This window comes from Natator depressus, chromosome 27 (assembly GCF_965152275.1).
Source record: "Natator depressus isolate rNatDep1 chromosome 27, rNatDep2.hap1, whole genome shotgun sequence".
Lineage (NCBI taxonomy): Eukaryota > Metazoa > Chordata > Testudines > Cheloniidae > Natator > Natator depressus.
Genome location: NC_134260.1, coordinates 11,559,249 through 11,574,639, shown reverse-complemented (window position 1 = coordinate 11,574,639; position 15,391 = coordinate 11,559,249). Strand labels below are relative to the sequence as shown.

Genomic DNA, 15,391 nt, shown 5'->3' with positions numbered 1-15,391 from the left:
TGAGCCCTCGGGCATCTGCTCTTCCTCCCCACGGCTGATCAACTCCTCCACTAACCCCCTCCGAACAAGGGTCAGATCAAACCAACCCTGTGACTCCCCCTCCACCCCTGGCTCCGTGCTGGGAGGTGCAGCATCCCAAAACGCGCCCCGGGCCCATCTGCCACCTCACCCTTTATTGACCGGAGACGTTGGCAAGGCCCACGGCTCAGAGCACGGTGGCCGAGGAGCTCCGCTGCACCAAAAGGAGACACTTTGCTATCCCCGGCTCTCCCGCTGCCCCTCTCTGTCTGCGTCGCTCTCTTTCCCTCTCTGCAATCCTGTCTCTCGGTGCGTCCCTCTCCCTCACCCCAGCAGCCGCGCTCCCCTTCTGCGCCAGATTGGCGGCTCTGTGCTGCGTTTTCTGCCCAGCGGGCGCTGCGTCAAATCAAGTGGGGAATGGGGGGAGCTGACTCTCCAGCTGCTGGGTGGGGGCGGTCTGGAAGCTGCTCCCCAGTGGGTCTCTGCCGCCAGCCCCTGCCTCTGTCTGCTGCCCCGGTGCTGGGAGGGGTGTTTAGATCCTGGGGCGGGGTTGGCTCAGACCCAGCTCTGGTCCTGGATGTCAGTGCCTGGCCTTGTCGTTTTCCCCTCCTTCCCCCACTTGCCTCTGCTGGATCCTAGAACCCCGGAGGGTGGTGATAGAATCAGACCTGCTGCATTGGGGCACCCCACGTGGGGCCGCTCCCACGCCACGAATCCCAGGAAATGGGGCAGCCCCAGCCAGGCCTGGTGGGAGGAGCAGAATAACCCGTCTTGCTGCCCTGTTCTGCCACTAGGCTGCAGCGGCCAGCCAGCCCGATGCTGGAACAGACTCCAGCCGCCAGCCGTCAGTCCAGGTAAGCGCTACGGGGGGTGGGGGGCCTGGGCGGAGCCCCTGATAGCTCCCAGCTCCAGACAAAGGAAGTCATGCTAGCACAGAATCCCCTAGCTGTTAAATCACTAACACCTTCTCTCTCACCTGCCTCTCTGCAGTGCACAGCTCGGGGGGGGGGGCCGAGGGGGTCCCCAAGCCCCTCTGCCTCCAGAATGTATTAGCCAAGAGGGTCAGAGACACACCCCTTGGGTGTCCCTAGCCTCTGACTGCCAGAAGCTGGGACTGGACGACAGGGGATGGACCACTGGATAATTGCCCTGTTCTGTTCATTCCCTCTGAAGCATCTGGCAGTGGCCGCTTTCGGAAGACAGGACCATGGGCTAGCCGGACCATTGGTCTGACCCCGCATGGCCCTTCTGATGTTCTAATGTAATAGTATCAGGCAGGATAGAGGCCGACTCAACTCCTTCTCTGCGGATTTCTTCGTTGTGGGGACCCGCGACCCACTGCATCTCCTTTGTAGTGCGTCTTTAATCCTGATTTCACCTCTGTCGGCAGGCTCTTTAAACAGCACATTGGCTACGTGTTCCCCAGGGCAGCACCTATGCTGGTTAGGTGCCTAACACCCACTGGCTCCTCTCACCTGCCCAGGTGCACTGTACAGTCCAGGCATCGAGAGGTGCCTAAGTCACCATTGCCCAAAGGGGTTACTGAAACCAAGCCCTCCCTCTTGAGTTATTCTGCGTCAGGCGTGGCCCAGCGCTCAGGTGACTGCAGAAGTGGCTGGATAGTCTGGGATTATAGACCCAGTGGGTGGATTGTGAGGTTGGCAGCCCTGGCTAGGCAGGAATACCCTCTAAAAAGCACTCAGCTTTCTTCATTTGCATGGTAAACTTCTCCCACTTCCCACCTGCTGTTAACTGGTCTGAATTTTCTCCACAGGAATCGGCCTCTCCAGCCAGCCCAGCTATCCCCCTCCCTCAGATTGTGCTCACCGAGTGGGTGCCTGACCTGCCTTCGCCGGAAGCAGACCTGGAGGTGGCTGCAGAAACAGGCAGCTGTCAGTGCACTTCCAGCGACAGAGAGGTGGGAATGGAAGGATCTCCACATGTGGAGCCTACACAGGCCATGGCGGAAACAGAGAAAAACTTGGAGGGACTGGGGCTCTTGCCAAGCAGCCCTGAGAACCAGGCTGAAAGGGAGGAAACCTCTCTCATCCCGGTGCCATCTGGTTTCTTAAAGCAGGCTCTGTCAGTGCCTGGAAGCAGCCAAGCCTCACCTGTCCAGCCTGGAGGCTCTCCAGAAGGAGAAATGATAGCATTCTTAGTGACAAACACCCCAACTCAGGCTTTGTCAAAGGATGGAGGGAACCCCCTGGCTGAGGAGGGAGGAGAAGAGCTTGGGACGTTGGACGCCGGAGAGGAAGGCAGCTGCAAGACTATGGCCTATGTCTGTGTGGAGGACAAACCCCTCATCGATCTCTTGAAAGAAGCCGCGGACCCTGAAGTGGGTTCCGAGAAGGTCTCCGTCACTGACAAAGGTGAAGGGTCTAAAGCGGCCGTGGGATTTCATGGCGATGTTACAGAACCCAAAGCCAGGAGAACCAATCCAAGCTCAGAGAGGATGCCCCCCACTTCAGAAGACCCCAGTGGGACTAGCAAGCAGGCGCAAAGGGAAGACCTCACTAGCTGTCCAGCCTCAAAGTGTCCAACGCCAAGACCAAGATCTTTCCCAGGCAAAGATCCAAACCACCAGGTGTCTGAACAACTCACGATACAGCCTCCTGAGGAGCACTTCAGTGCTTCATCAAGATCCAGTGAGCATAGCGCCACCTCTGGACAGAGAACCTTAGACCGATTTGCAGATGGAGAGGAGACTAAGGCAGCCTCGAATACCGGAGGGTCCCCAGCAGAGAAAGAGCACGACCTGGACCTAGAAGGCCAAACCAAAGAGGAAATGTCTCCTCTCGGCTTTGCAAGCCTAAGCAGCCACGAGATTTGCGAATGCACATACCAAAGACTGGACAGCCTTGAAGAAACGATCCGTGAGCTGGAGATGACCATTAATGAAATCAATATCCACCCATCAGCTGAATTTATATTTCGGAGAGAGCTGCTAGGACAGTTGGGGTCTCAGGATGACAGTGGGCTAAAGGAGGGCTTGGGGGATCTTGAACACAGTTGCTGGCGTGCCAGGACCACGGATTCAGAACAGGGTGAGGCTGATGCTCCCAGAAGGTCATCTCTGAGCGGGACCAAGCCACCTCTGCTACCCAAGCCGCAGCTTCCGCTCGACAGTCCTAAGGTTTATTTTCTGTTATTCCTCTTGTTGTGCTCTACGCTCAGATTCCATCTGATGCCTTCTCTTCCTCTGCCTCCACCCGGCCCCACCCCCTTCCTGAGAATCCAGCTTCCCCTAGAGCCGAGGTGTAAAAAACTTCCCCTCCTCTTCCCCCGGCATTCGGACAGACCCTGCAATAACGGCAAACGGGGCGGAGAAATAACGGAGACTGGTGGCACGTGAACTGGAAAGGCAGCAGGCCCTTTGCAAGTGAACTGGCCCGCCTGGCATCTCTCTCTGTGTTTCTCTCGTGAGCCTTGTGGCGGGTTTTTTACACCTCCCTCCCCCTCTCCCCCGCTGGGTGTTAGCGCTGAATTAGACCGAGGTCAGCAGTCTTCATCCATTGCACCCGCATTCTGATGCCATCCAATAGGGGAGGGGTGACTGGCTTAATGGCCTGGCACAGACCTGGAAACAAGTACCGAACAGAGTGTGTCGGGCCCCAGTTAGCCACCGAGACCCTGGCCACCCCTCTGCTTTGGAAATTGAGTGCTGGCTGCTGAGTGCAAATTCAAACTGTAGCTGGATGGCTGGATGTCAAGTTTGCTGATTAACCCCAAGGCAATAAAATCAGATCCAGATAAGAATGGGGGGACCCGAGAGATCCAGGAAGAGAAGGCAGATGACAAGGGAGACATTCCACACAGGGCCTTAGCAGCAGGTTTGGGGGGTCATTTTAGCATAGGAGTCAGCCCCAAATGTTGAGCGCTAAGGGCCAAGTTCTGCTGAAATTTACACCTTAACCTGTGTCCATCTGGAGTAACCATATTAATTTTTGTGCAGTTATTCCAGTTTCATGCCCGTGGGATCGAGGGCAGGATCAGGTCCTGTTTAAAGGGCCCCTGCTCTGCATTGTGTTAATCAGAGTATGTCAGCGCTGCAAAGAAAAACCTGCAACACTGAATCTCAGAGCCTGGCTCAGCCTTCGGGGCAAAAAGTAGCAGGGAAGATGTTCCTGCTCACACTGGAGCCCGGGCTCTGAAATCCGGCAAGCGCGAAGGGTCTCGGAGCCCTGGCCCCATTCCGAGCTCGAACGTTTACATGGCTCCTTCTAGCTCAGCGATCCTAAGTCAGTTGACCTGGGCCCTGAGACTCAGTGCCACGGATTTTCTTTGCCATGTAGACGTACCCTCAGGGACACCACATTAGATCCCCTCCATTGTAAGTAAAAGGATGGAGAGTTTTGTGTCTCTCACTTTTCTAACTAACTGCACTTTAAGTGGCCTTGCTAAGTGGCAGATGGTTCTCCTAATTAAATCACAGAGCTGAGCTCCTGAAGCTGTCCCAAATTGGTTGCAAATGGAATCTGCAAGGACCAGGCTTCTTGCTGAATAGCTGATGAGAGAAGGGGGCGGGAGAGCTCTGCCAGTCAGAACTCAGCTTATTCCTTTGTTAACCCTCCGCTTTTATGAATGAATCCCTTTTCCCTTTGTAGCAATTATACTGGGCCTGGTTCCTGTTTACATTAAGGCCCCTTGACGTCGCTGCGCCTGCGTAAACGGGAACTTAAAATGGATGTCGCTGTCGTTTGCTGCCACTTCCGTTCCGGTTACACAGACGGAGTGGTGTTAAAGGGACCATAGGGTCTGTGTACACTGCAGTCGGGCGATTGCAGCTCGTATAGACGTATGCGGGCTAGCTTTAATTCAGCTAGCTTAGGTACGAATAACAGTGAAACTGCTGCAGCACCAGCTAGCTACCCAGGGTCCCTTGAATGCTGCCACGGCGTCACTGTATTGGTACCCGAGCGACGGTCGCATCTCTGATGGCCGTGTAGACAAATCCTGAGTGTAAATGAGAAGTAAGCCAGCAAGTTTTATTTATCGCTACAGTAGCAGGACCTCTGGATGCATCACAAAACAAAGGTCTTGAAACAGGAGGCCACTTAGCCAGGGTTTGGCTGAATCGGTCACTAATCAGATGAAAATTCACCCCCCGATCACCCTAAATTTCTGGGCTGTTTGAGACCCAGATCCAAATCATAACAGCTCACCCCTGTCTGTAATCACTGCAATGGGCAGTGTACCACACCAGAACATAGCTGGGAAATGTTATATGCTCACAGCATGCACACAGAGAACTTAGCCACAAACAGAAATACGCCTGCTGGAAGGTTGCAGTGTAGCACGACTTTATATCTTAGAATTCAGAATGGTAACCCACAAGAGCCCAAAAACCAGAGAGAAAGAAAGCAGGCTGCTCCCTAGAACAACGCGGCTCAACTCACCTCACCTTACTCTAGGCTGGCTGGCTGACACCCATTGGTGCTCACTGCACTTCTCTTGTACAGCCCATCTAGACTCACTCCTTTACTACTCTGCTGAATCTAGTGTCATGGGCCTGATTTTTGTGTCATTGAAATGATGGTTCATCCATTTACAGCTCCTGGGTTAAGGATGCTCGGGACTGGCCTAAATTTCAGCTCAGCGCACATCCTGCTCAGCATTCCTTTACAAAGCCCTGTTTGTGCCATCCATTGTAGCTGGTCCCAGATCTGCTCGTTTTTTCCATAATAACTGTAGCAACCTGCATGGAACTTGGAGAGAGGAGCACAGGTTGCAGGATGGAAGAGTTGGAAGAGGCACCAGAAAGTCAGTCTGTGTGCACATGGCTAGAATGCTAGCACACACTCCAGGAAACAATAATGAGCTACATGGGGCAAACGATTGCAGTGATCGGTTACTAGCTATTCCTTGGGCGCAGCCTTGATATCCACCCAAGTTACAGGACCTCTGTCTGCTTACAGATTAATCTTTTCTTTGTGCTGTCCTTCTCACCAGCTTCTGTATCTCAAACTGTATGTGGATAGCTAATAAAAACTGCTTTATTCCCACCGTCATGATTCCCACCTGGAACTCTGCCTCTGTCTCAAAGCAGCTCTCTTTCTTTCGCTTTCACATGCATCCTCTCATCGAGCTGGGATGCATTCCCTCTGCTTTCGGTTTTCCATTGCTTCAGTGGTTTTTCCCTAGTCCCTGCTGTTTGCATTGCGGAATTACCTGATGAGAATGTGCTGACAGGCCAGGTGGGCGAGGTAATATCTTTTATTGGACCAACCTCTGTTGGAGAAAGAGACAAGCGTTCACAGAGCTTGTCCTGCATTTCCCAGTCCCGAAGAAGAGCGCTGTGCATGCTCAAAACCTTGTCTCGTTCACCAACAGAGCTTGTTCCAATCAAATCTCTCTCCTATCCTGGGACCAACAATGCAAACGCTTCTGTGCTGAGAAGTTTTCCCGTTCATTTTGGAACATATCAAACCGTGTGATAATTGGGACCCCTCCAGGGGAGGGGGATTAGGGTGATCTTGGTGTGGAAAGGAACAGGGGGGAGTCAAGTTTATCGATCGAAGATGGGATCTGGCTGCAGCGTCAACATCCAGGTTTGGGAAAAAAACCCTAAAGTCGAGGGACTTTTGGAACCTGGTTTTTGGCTCCGACATCTAATTGGGCTTGGAGCTGTTTGCAAAATGTGGGGGCTGGATCCAGGCTTGGATTTCAAACCTCCCCAGCAGTACAAAGGGTATTTGGCTCCTGTGAGTAGGTTTGGGCCCATCTCAAGCACGGATTTTTGGCCAACAATTTCTAACCCGGATGCCTAAAATTAGGCACCCAATTCCACAGTTAGGCACCTAAATCGAGGGCCTGATTTCAGAGGTGCTGAGCACCTGCAGTTTCCAATATCCTCAGCTGGAGCTGTGGGTGCTCAGCATTCATGTGCCCTCTCCAGGCAATCCCGTGTGAGCACACTGGCTTTTATCCTTGTGCTTTCTTCATGGGGCTGCTGGTGGTGCACACACACTTGAGAGGAAAGATTCCAGGCCAGATTCTGGAGTAAATCTGGACTCACTCCCTCCAATTGGGTGCACAAGGGGCTGCATCTCCACTCCGATGTCAGGTCCTCTCCTCCTCTGAAATCCCAGGCATGTTCTTCCCCCAATCTCGGCACTTGGACATTTGCCGTCCACGCTCCCAGAAGACAAGAGCGTCAGGTCCTTGGTTAATTTGTATCCCAAGGTGCTTAGGGATGCTGCGAGGGTGTGGATGTCACACATCACGGGTGGATCTGAGCAGAAGGCGCCATACATGGTGGTGGTGGTGCCCCTGCAGCCTGCTGGGAAACAAGCCCCCCCACTCACTGGGAAGTGCAGTGAAGTCATTTGGAAGGCCGGGCGCTGCATGGCAGAGGCTCTGGTGGCCTGTTTCCAGCGTGGGGCAGTACTGAGGGGATGCTTTTCCAATGCCAGAGAATCTCATGGGGCTCACCCGCCCCCAAGAGAAATTTAACCCCCAAAACACCAGAAGGCCCTTAAGACTCACTTGTTTTCTGTCTCTCTGATGGAGAGTAAGGATGTGGTAACTGCATAAGTGTGCTGCCTTTTGGACATCTCTGTCCTTCGCCTCCTGTTTAGGGTGACCCCTCTCCCCAAGGCACATTCTGCCCCAAAGTTTGGGGGTGTGGAGAGCCAGGGTTTTGGTTTCGCTCCATGTTACAGACCTGGGGCCATGAGCAAAGCTTGGCTCCCGACCAGAAATTCCCACACTTTCCATGCTGCCTGGGTCTGAGGCTGTGGTGATGGGCCTCAGTGCCAGCACGGGCCTCCCCAAGGTTCAAAAATCATGAGTCAGGCCCAGCAAAATTGTTGGATTTTTTTTTAATGTTACATTTGTGGTTCTTTGTCTTTGCCTTGTGGCTTTTGAGCCTTTAGACTCCCGCTGGGAGGGGGTCATGATTTCAAACGTCAGTCTGCCTGCCTCCCGTTGTTTCAGACTGAAAGCCCAGATCCTCTCCTCATGCTGTGACGCTCGGAGCCAGGGCGCTGATCAAAACACCAAAGCTCACGTGACTTTGAAATGGCAAGAGCTGGCGAGGCTGGAGCTGCCAAGAGTGCTCCGGGCCAGGAGCCATGGGTTGGCACAGCCGGGCTGGATCAAAGCAAGGTTCTCCTGGAGAGAGTCTTGCTGTGCCGAAAATGAAGCCCATGGCTTGGGGGTGTGGGGGGAGGATCCTACTAGTGAAAAGCAGCAAACCCAGGCACAGATATGCTGGCGGGCCCATTGCACTGTTCTCGAGGAGCCTTAAAGTGGGTGCTGGCCCCCTTCCCAGAGGGGCTGCGCTTACCACTCAGTCCACTTAGGGGTGAGCTTTTCTAAAGCACTTGGGGCCGGATCCTCAAAGGGGTTTAGGCCCCTAATTAATAGCAGTTAGGACCCTAAATATCTTTGAGGATCTAGGCCGTAAAGTTGGCCTAAGTCTGCTCCCACTGAGGGATCGATTTCAATGCGGGGTAGGTCGGTGCGGAGCGCTAATGAAAATCTCACCCCTGTGGGCATCGCAGGGGGCCTCTGGATCTCATTCACAAACCACTGCAAGATCTTCCCCCGGGAAGCAAGGCCGGGAATGCTGCTGGCCGGCCCCAGCCAGCTGCCTCCCACACCCGGAACCGGAGCGAGCGTTAGGTTGGCTCATCCGTGCGTCGGATTTAACCCCCCAACCCCGTGTGTTTCAACAGAGTGGCGGCGTTTCCATACCAGCCATGAAGATGGTGAATCCGGCCTCCCGGCTGAAGCAGAGCCAGCAGGCGAGCCCGGACAAAAGCAAACACATAAAGCAGAGAATGGAATACATGCGAATCCAGGGACCACAGCAGGTAGTTTATCTCTAGAGCAGCCGCTCCTCTCTGTTAGCCGCAGGGGGACACAAAGACTGGTTAGGAGCCCTGCTTGTCTCTGTACCTCTGCAGGGGAGGGTGGGAGAAACTTGCCCGAGAGCCTGTGCGATCTGACAGCACAAATTTTCTGTTGCTGCTTTTTGCTCTCCTGGAGCCTGCCACAGGTGAGGGGGGAGGTATCTGTGTACCTGGGGGAGGCAGCTGACTCAGGGGAGGTGAGATGTGCAATCAGCTCTGCTGACCCCCACCACGACGGCTTCCGCAGCATTAAACTGGGCACTGAGCTGAGACCAGCAAACTCATGTCTCGCGTGGTGTGAGGGTTGAAGTAGGATTCGCATCTTCCCCCGAGCTCCTTGCCCCAGCTTCATTTCCACCCTCCTCCCATCGGTTCGGGAGGGCCATGTCTATCAGTCACCCTTTTCTAAGAAGGAGAGACACGGATCACTTTGACCTTAGATCCTAGACAGGCTTGAAGCCCCTTCAGAGCCCATCATGCTCATGATGGCAATGGGTAACCCCCCACCCCACCCCCAGTGCTCCCCACAAAGTGATCTTGTGGGTCCCTGAATCTGCTGTTGGATCCACAAAGCCATGCCGGGTGGGACCAGTCTTTGTCCACAGGAGGCGCTCTCCTCTGGTGTCTCCTGGTGCGTGCGGTTCTTTACAGGCCTCCTGGGGAGAGGAGTGGGGATTTATGGCCGGGGGCAGTGGGGTGGGGAGCTGACGGTCAAGCTGGGAGACCCTCCTGTGGAACGAGGTGTTTGGTGGCTCGGCTGTTTTCAGAGTCCGACCTCAGAGCACTTTGCCGTTGAGCTCGGCAAGGAATCGGTAGCCGGTTGACGCCCACTCCAGACTCCGCCCACAAACATTAGCCACGCCCAGTGCTCTCCATTAGCAAGACCCCAATGGATGCTTCCTAAAGGTGTGGGGAGACTGTCTCTCTCCCTTCTCCGGCCCCCTCCACATATCCTGCTCCCCACCCATCTTCGCCCAGCACACTGCAGGCTCCCCCAGTACACACAGCCCCAGAGCTGGGCCCATTCACGGCTCTGCAGTGGGCTTTGGGGGTTTCGCGGCTCCAACCTCCGCAGCAGTTCTGGGACCGCGTTCTTTCCGAGGGGGACACGCGAGACAGTGGGCAAAGGGGTTGGGGCACCGGGAGACTGTAGGGCAGTTGGATGAAGATTTGGAGTAGGACCCCCCCCCCCCACCCTCTGGGCGCCTCCCCACTCCCCGTTCCACGCGGGCTTGTCTGCGGTAGCCACTGAGCGTGCAGCTGGGTTCACTTGCTTCTGTTGTTCTTGCCGATGCTAACAGCGCTCACAGTGGCTGTCCAGCTTTCTGAAGCCACAAGGCAAGGTAACAAAAGCCAGTTTCTAGCCCTTCAACCTTCCCCCGCCCCCGATCTTCCCCTCCTTCCCCTCCCTGACTGACACCCCGCTCCTCACCCCTTTTTTGCCCGATTGCCCCCAGCACCAGTGGCCAGCCCTAGCCTCCTGGCCCCCAGTCCCTGTCCCTGCTGAGCGACAGCACCCTGGGGATGGCTTGTCTGATGTCCCGCCCTCCCCCCACCCCTGCAGTCTGTGTTTCAACCCCTCCCCCAATCCTCCTGAAAAATCCCAAATTTTGCTTGTTCGGGTGTAACAAAACCCAGTGGGTACAAGGGCAGGTTCCCCCACTCCCCTGGCCTGGCTGCCGTGGCCGCGCTGGGTTTTGAGCCACGTCTCGTGAGCAAAATGGACCCGTCCCCAAAAGGATCTGAGCTGCTTCCTTTGCACGTTCCCCACCCACACTTCCTGCAGTGCTAACCGGGGTCCGCACTCCTAGAGCCCAGCACAGGTGCTGTTTGTCAGTTCCCGGAGAGCCGGCTCCCCGCCGAGAGGCAGCCCCCGGCCCGCCGTGGTGCTGTTGAGCTCTTTCCGCAGGGTGGGGATGTCTGTGCATGGCCAGACTCCCTGCACTCCACCCCCCCATTCCAGCGTGCAGCGTTACACTGGCCCATGACAAGCAGGGGTGTCCCCCACACAGATACCAAATCCCTTAGTATGTTCTGTTCTCATGACGACGATTTGGAGGCTGATTTCCAAGGCACAGATCCACGTGAGGAGCCCGAGTCCCTTTGCCGGTCCATGGGCGCCTGACTCCTTTGCGCCTGGCCTGGGGAATTTTGCTGGGCACACAGGACTCAGAAGGACCAGTTGGGAGCTGCAGTTGGGCACGGAGGGGAGGGGAGATATCCTCCCTAGGTATGGAGAACAGACAGGTAACACCGCTGAGGCAGTTACCCTAGACCCACCCCATCACCCCACTGCAGACCAGCGTAGCTGGCAGGGAAACCATCATGCCCTGGCACCATGCCTCTGGCCACCGTCGGATGACAGGGTGCTGGGCTATCGGTCTGATCGAGTGTGGCCACTGTTACTTTCTTCTGTCCTCTCTAGATGCTAGAATATACCTAGGGCCACAGACACCTAAGACCTCCTAGACCCTCTCTTCCATTTGCCTGCCGGTGCAGGATTGTGCCCTCACGTACATTTCCTCATGCCTTGGCCAGTCCAGGGTTTCAAGGCTGTGATTAAGGCAACTGTCTAAGGCAGTGTTTCTCCACCGGTGGGTCAGGAGCCTCCTGGGGAATCACAAAAAAGCACGAGAGGGAGCGGGGGTGTCATAAGACATTGCTCGTTTTATTACAGTCTAGAGCAAAGAAAATCTCGCTCGCTCACGCCACGCTCGCGGGCCGTGTGTTCTCTGGCAACCTCTCGCTACGCACACGCAAATAACGGCCGCACCATTAGCATTGATATAGGGTTGTTTTTTTTTAACTCTTTTAGTTGCAAAAATTGTTGATTTAGTATAAAGGGGCTGTTAAGCTGAAGAAACGCTCGCCCAAAGGGGTTTGGAGTAGGGCGTCTAAATGAGCTAGGCGCACAAGTCCCTTTGACTTTGGGAAAAATCCCATTATAGGGCACCACAAATTAATGGGAGTTTGGCACCCAGGTCATTTAGGCGGCTTGGAAAATGTCCAGGGTGCCGTCCAGAGGCCGCACCCAACGCATCGCACCATGGGGGCGTCTTTGCAGAGACCCAGCCTGACCTTGCCCTATTCTGATTTCCCCCCACCATCTCTCTCAGCCAGAAGCTCAGTGGCTCCCCAAGTCCTTTCCCCCACCGCCTCGAGAGTCACAAGCTTTGTGAAGCCCCACTGTGGGCCCCGCTGTGCAGTTACTGCTCGGCCAGAGCCTGCCCCAAAGCCTGCTGTGGTCAAAGGGAAGCTTTCCATTGCCTTCAGGATCACACCTTTAAGCATTCCTCATGCCTTGGTCATACCGGCTCCTCTCTGCATGTAGGGGCCAGCGACACAGCAGACCTCTCTCCCCTTCCATCTACAGACAGGGCGGGAGGAGGAAGGTCTTGCAAGAGAACCTGTGGGTTTGCCTCTTCCTAGCAGGTTACATAGAGCTGCCGAGACCCTTTGCGTCGGCTCTGTCAGTCACCGGTGTCCCTCACCGGGCGCTTCGCTTGGGCAACATGGACTACTCTATGTCAATGCTTCATAAAGTTTTGGGGTGCTGTCCTCGTTCCCCACGCTTAGGCTAACCCAGCTTGGTGGGGGTCGGGGGGGCAGAGTCACGTTTTTGGAGGACCTACCCCTATCCCCCACCACCCGTGGCTTCTGAAGCTGCTGGATCCCAACACAGGTCACTGAACACCCTCCCCAGCCAAGCGATGCTCCCCGGGGTTCACAAGCGTCTGTGCACGACCGTCCCTTTCGTTTGCCCCTGTGGAAAAGCTCTGATAAACAGCACCTCTGCAGCCACCTCCCTGCTCCTCACCCCCCTGGAAATCCTGCCTTCCCCCACGCAGCTGTGACGCAGCTAACTTGAATATAGTCGTTGTTCTAACATGCCGTGCATGCCCAGTCTAACATTTCAATTCTTGTTCCCCCCCTACCCCGACCTTTCTCTCCTGTCTCCCTCTGCCTGCCTGCCTCTCTGTGTGCGTGTGTGTCCGTCCGTCTGTCTGTCTGTCTCTCTCTGTCTCTCGCTCGCCTTCTCCTCTTGGTGATGCTCCTTCCCTCATCCAGTAACCCGTGGAACCAGATCATCTCGTGCTCTGTTTGTGGTGTGGACCTTTTCCCAGCTGCTCGACCTCAGCCTAAATCAATGCTGCTTCTGAACAAATTCCTTAAAAACAAAACAAAAAACTGTTTGATTCCCCCCACCCCCTTCCTCCTCCTCCTCCTCCTTGAATCTTGCTTTTCTTTCTAGGCCGCTAGATCATCTAAAGAGGCTAGTGGGCTGAGTGAGACTTCCAGTCCAGTCTCAGAAAAAACTACTCCTGGCAGAACATCCATCCTGTATTGACTTCCTTTGGGGCAAGGAACTCATCCATTTCATTCTAACGCTCCTTGCCAACTTCTCATTCAACTGTTCTCCTCCTTACTGGGGCCTGGCTTCTCTCTTCCTTACACTCCTCCCTTGGACTGTCTTCTTGAGGCAACTTCAAAGGTCACCAGATGTCCCTCTAGCTTTTTATTTTAATTGTCCTGATCCACTATGGCCGACCTTTGGTCTCGCATCCTGCTCCACTGTGGCCGACCTTCTGTCTCACTTCCTGCTCCAATATGGCCGACCTGCCACTTTCTGTTTCTTCCTCTTTTTTTTTTAATTGTTGTTGTTGTTCTTTTTGTTGGTGGTTTTTTTATTTTTTCTCCCCTCTCGACACCTCCTTTTTCCACCCTGGCGTTTTTTGTTTATTTAAGAGCGCTAAGAACTTCACTCCGCCCGTTTCACGAGCTTCAAGCAACGACGACGGTGCGCGGCGCCAGAACCTGCCACGCCTTGTTCAAGGGGGACCAGAACAAAAGCAGAAGGCTGTTGACAGGGGAAGGGAGGGGTGTTGGGGGGGAAGTGGCTTCTGAAGATGTCTCAGAAACCCGCCGATCTGACTGTTAATGCTGCTGCCACTCCATTTTTCTTTCCTTAAAGTTTTTAAACAGCTGTAACTGTGATTAATCCTGTAGGAGACTGTGCTGCAGTCCTCTAGCTAAGGCTTCATGGGTCAGTGGTGTTTTGACTTTGGAGCCTGTGTGTGCAGCTTTTCCGTTGGGCTTTTGATTGTTGACTTGCTGAAAGGTCACCGCTGTACTGAAGGCCGCCAGGGCTCATCTTGCAAGAAGCCAGTGGGTCAGTGTTTGCGTTAGCTTCGCTGTCTCTTTCTTCCAAGGGTTTCCAAGGGAAACACCTAAGAGGGTTTAGTCTGTGAGATTGCCTGGTGCTTCGCAACTGGAAAGACCAAAGGTCGGGGCATGTCGGTGGCAGGGAGGCGGAATGTTACTCCAAGAGACGTGGCTGAAACGGGTAGAGAAATTGGAATGAGACGGGGATGGTTCCTGAAGGAGTCAGGTTTCCCGTCATCTTAGTTTCATAATGTAGCACTTTAAAGGTTTGGTCAGTTCCTTCCTGTAGTGAGAGAGAGAGAAACTGGCGGGGGCAGCCCAGGACTGCGTGGAGCAGAGGGGTGATGCTGAACGGCGAGGCCAGGGGCTGAGTGGCATGGAAGGGGCTGATACTGCCAGGCATTGATGATGTTGGACTGAGGGACGTTGGAGGAGAGCTGAATTCAGCGAGTGGGGTGGGATGGGGAAAGACAGAGTAGCCCAGGTGGGAGGGGCGAGGTTGGAAGCCCTAGATCTCAACTGGGGGAGAAGGGGCGTGACCCCAGCAAGGATCATGGGTTGTAACCGCCCTGCCCTTCCATATTAGTCTGCATGGCAAAGGGCGAGTGCCACTGTACTAAGCAATATACTGTGTGCCCAGATGGGGGTGTAAATGTGGAGGCTGAGAATGCTGCTGGAGTTTAATGCTCCTGGTCCACCTCCTGGCCTCTGCATGGACTCATGGGTAAGTGGGGGTTGGGCATGATGGGGCCTCGCCTTGGGCTGAGGGGGGGTGACAGTCCCCCACCGGGCCCTCTGAAATCTAGAGCAATCAGCTCTGGTCAGGCAGGGCTGCATGGAACATGCCAGGGGCTAGTAGGTGGTTTTCACCAGCAGCAGCTCCTGGGGGCTGTAATGCCCAGGAGGCGAGCGAGGGGAAAGAATGCAAAGTACAATAGGCGAGGAGTGGCCCTGGCACCGTGGCTGTAACAAATGCACTGTATAGCACGGCGAAGGGGCTGGGGCTCGTTAGAGGAACCCGAGGGAGGGAGATGGGGAGCGAGATGAGAAGAGCCGCAGGTCCAGCGGCCAACGCTGGGTCTCTGGGCTCAGTCTGGAGCCACGGAGAACGGGCACAAAAGAGGGTCACATGCCATGGACTCAAATAGGTATGGGAGAGGTTTGTTAAAGTACAATACATATGTGTGCGTGTATGGGGTGGGGGTGGGGGGGATGGCCAGTCACTGGACAAACAAAATGTAAGCACAGATTATACCTAGGGGAATCTATGCGAGCTGTGTGTGCGTGTGAATATCCCAAATGCTGTCGTGTAGAGTGCGGACCATGTGCAACCAGAGTACGGAATCGAATCA

At 54.8% G+C, this 15,391-nt stretch overlaps 1 protein-coding gene across 16 annotated transcripts in view; it reads left to right on the top strand.

Annotated features, from left to right (window-relative positions):
- The window catches only part of SRCIN1 (SRC kinase signaling inhibitor 1), a 180,503-nt gene extending 165,112 nt beyond the window's left edge, over positions 1 to 15,391 (top strand). For 11 of the 16 annotated variants that reach the window (XM_074940902.1, XM_074940901.1, XM_074940899.1 and 8 more), the window contains 4 exons: positions 813 to 872; positions 1,793 to 3,154; positions 8,700 to 8,837; positions 13,623 to 15,391. In XM_074940902.1, the coding sequence (XP_074797003.1) occupies positions 813 to 872; positions 1,793 to 3,154; positions 8,700 to 8,837; positions 13,623 to 13,781 (1,719 nt within the window). In that variant the 3' untranslated portion in view covers positions 13,782 to 15,391. Of the gene's footprint in view, positions 1 to 812; positions 873 to 1,792; positions 3,155 to 8,699; positions 8,838 to 12,944 lie in introns of all 16 variants that reach the window. The other 5 variants (XM_074940914.1, XM_074940913.1, XM_074940903.1 and 2 more) reach the window with 4 other exon arrangements.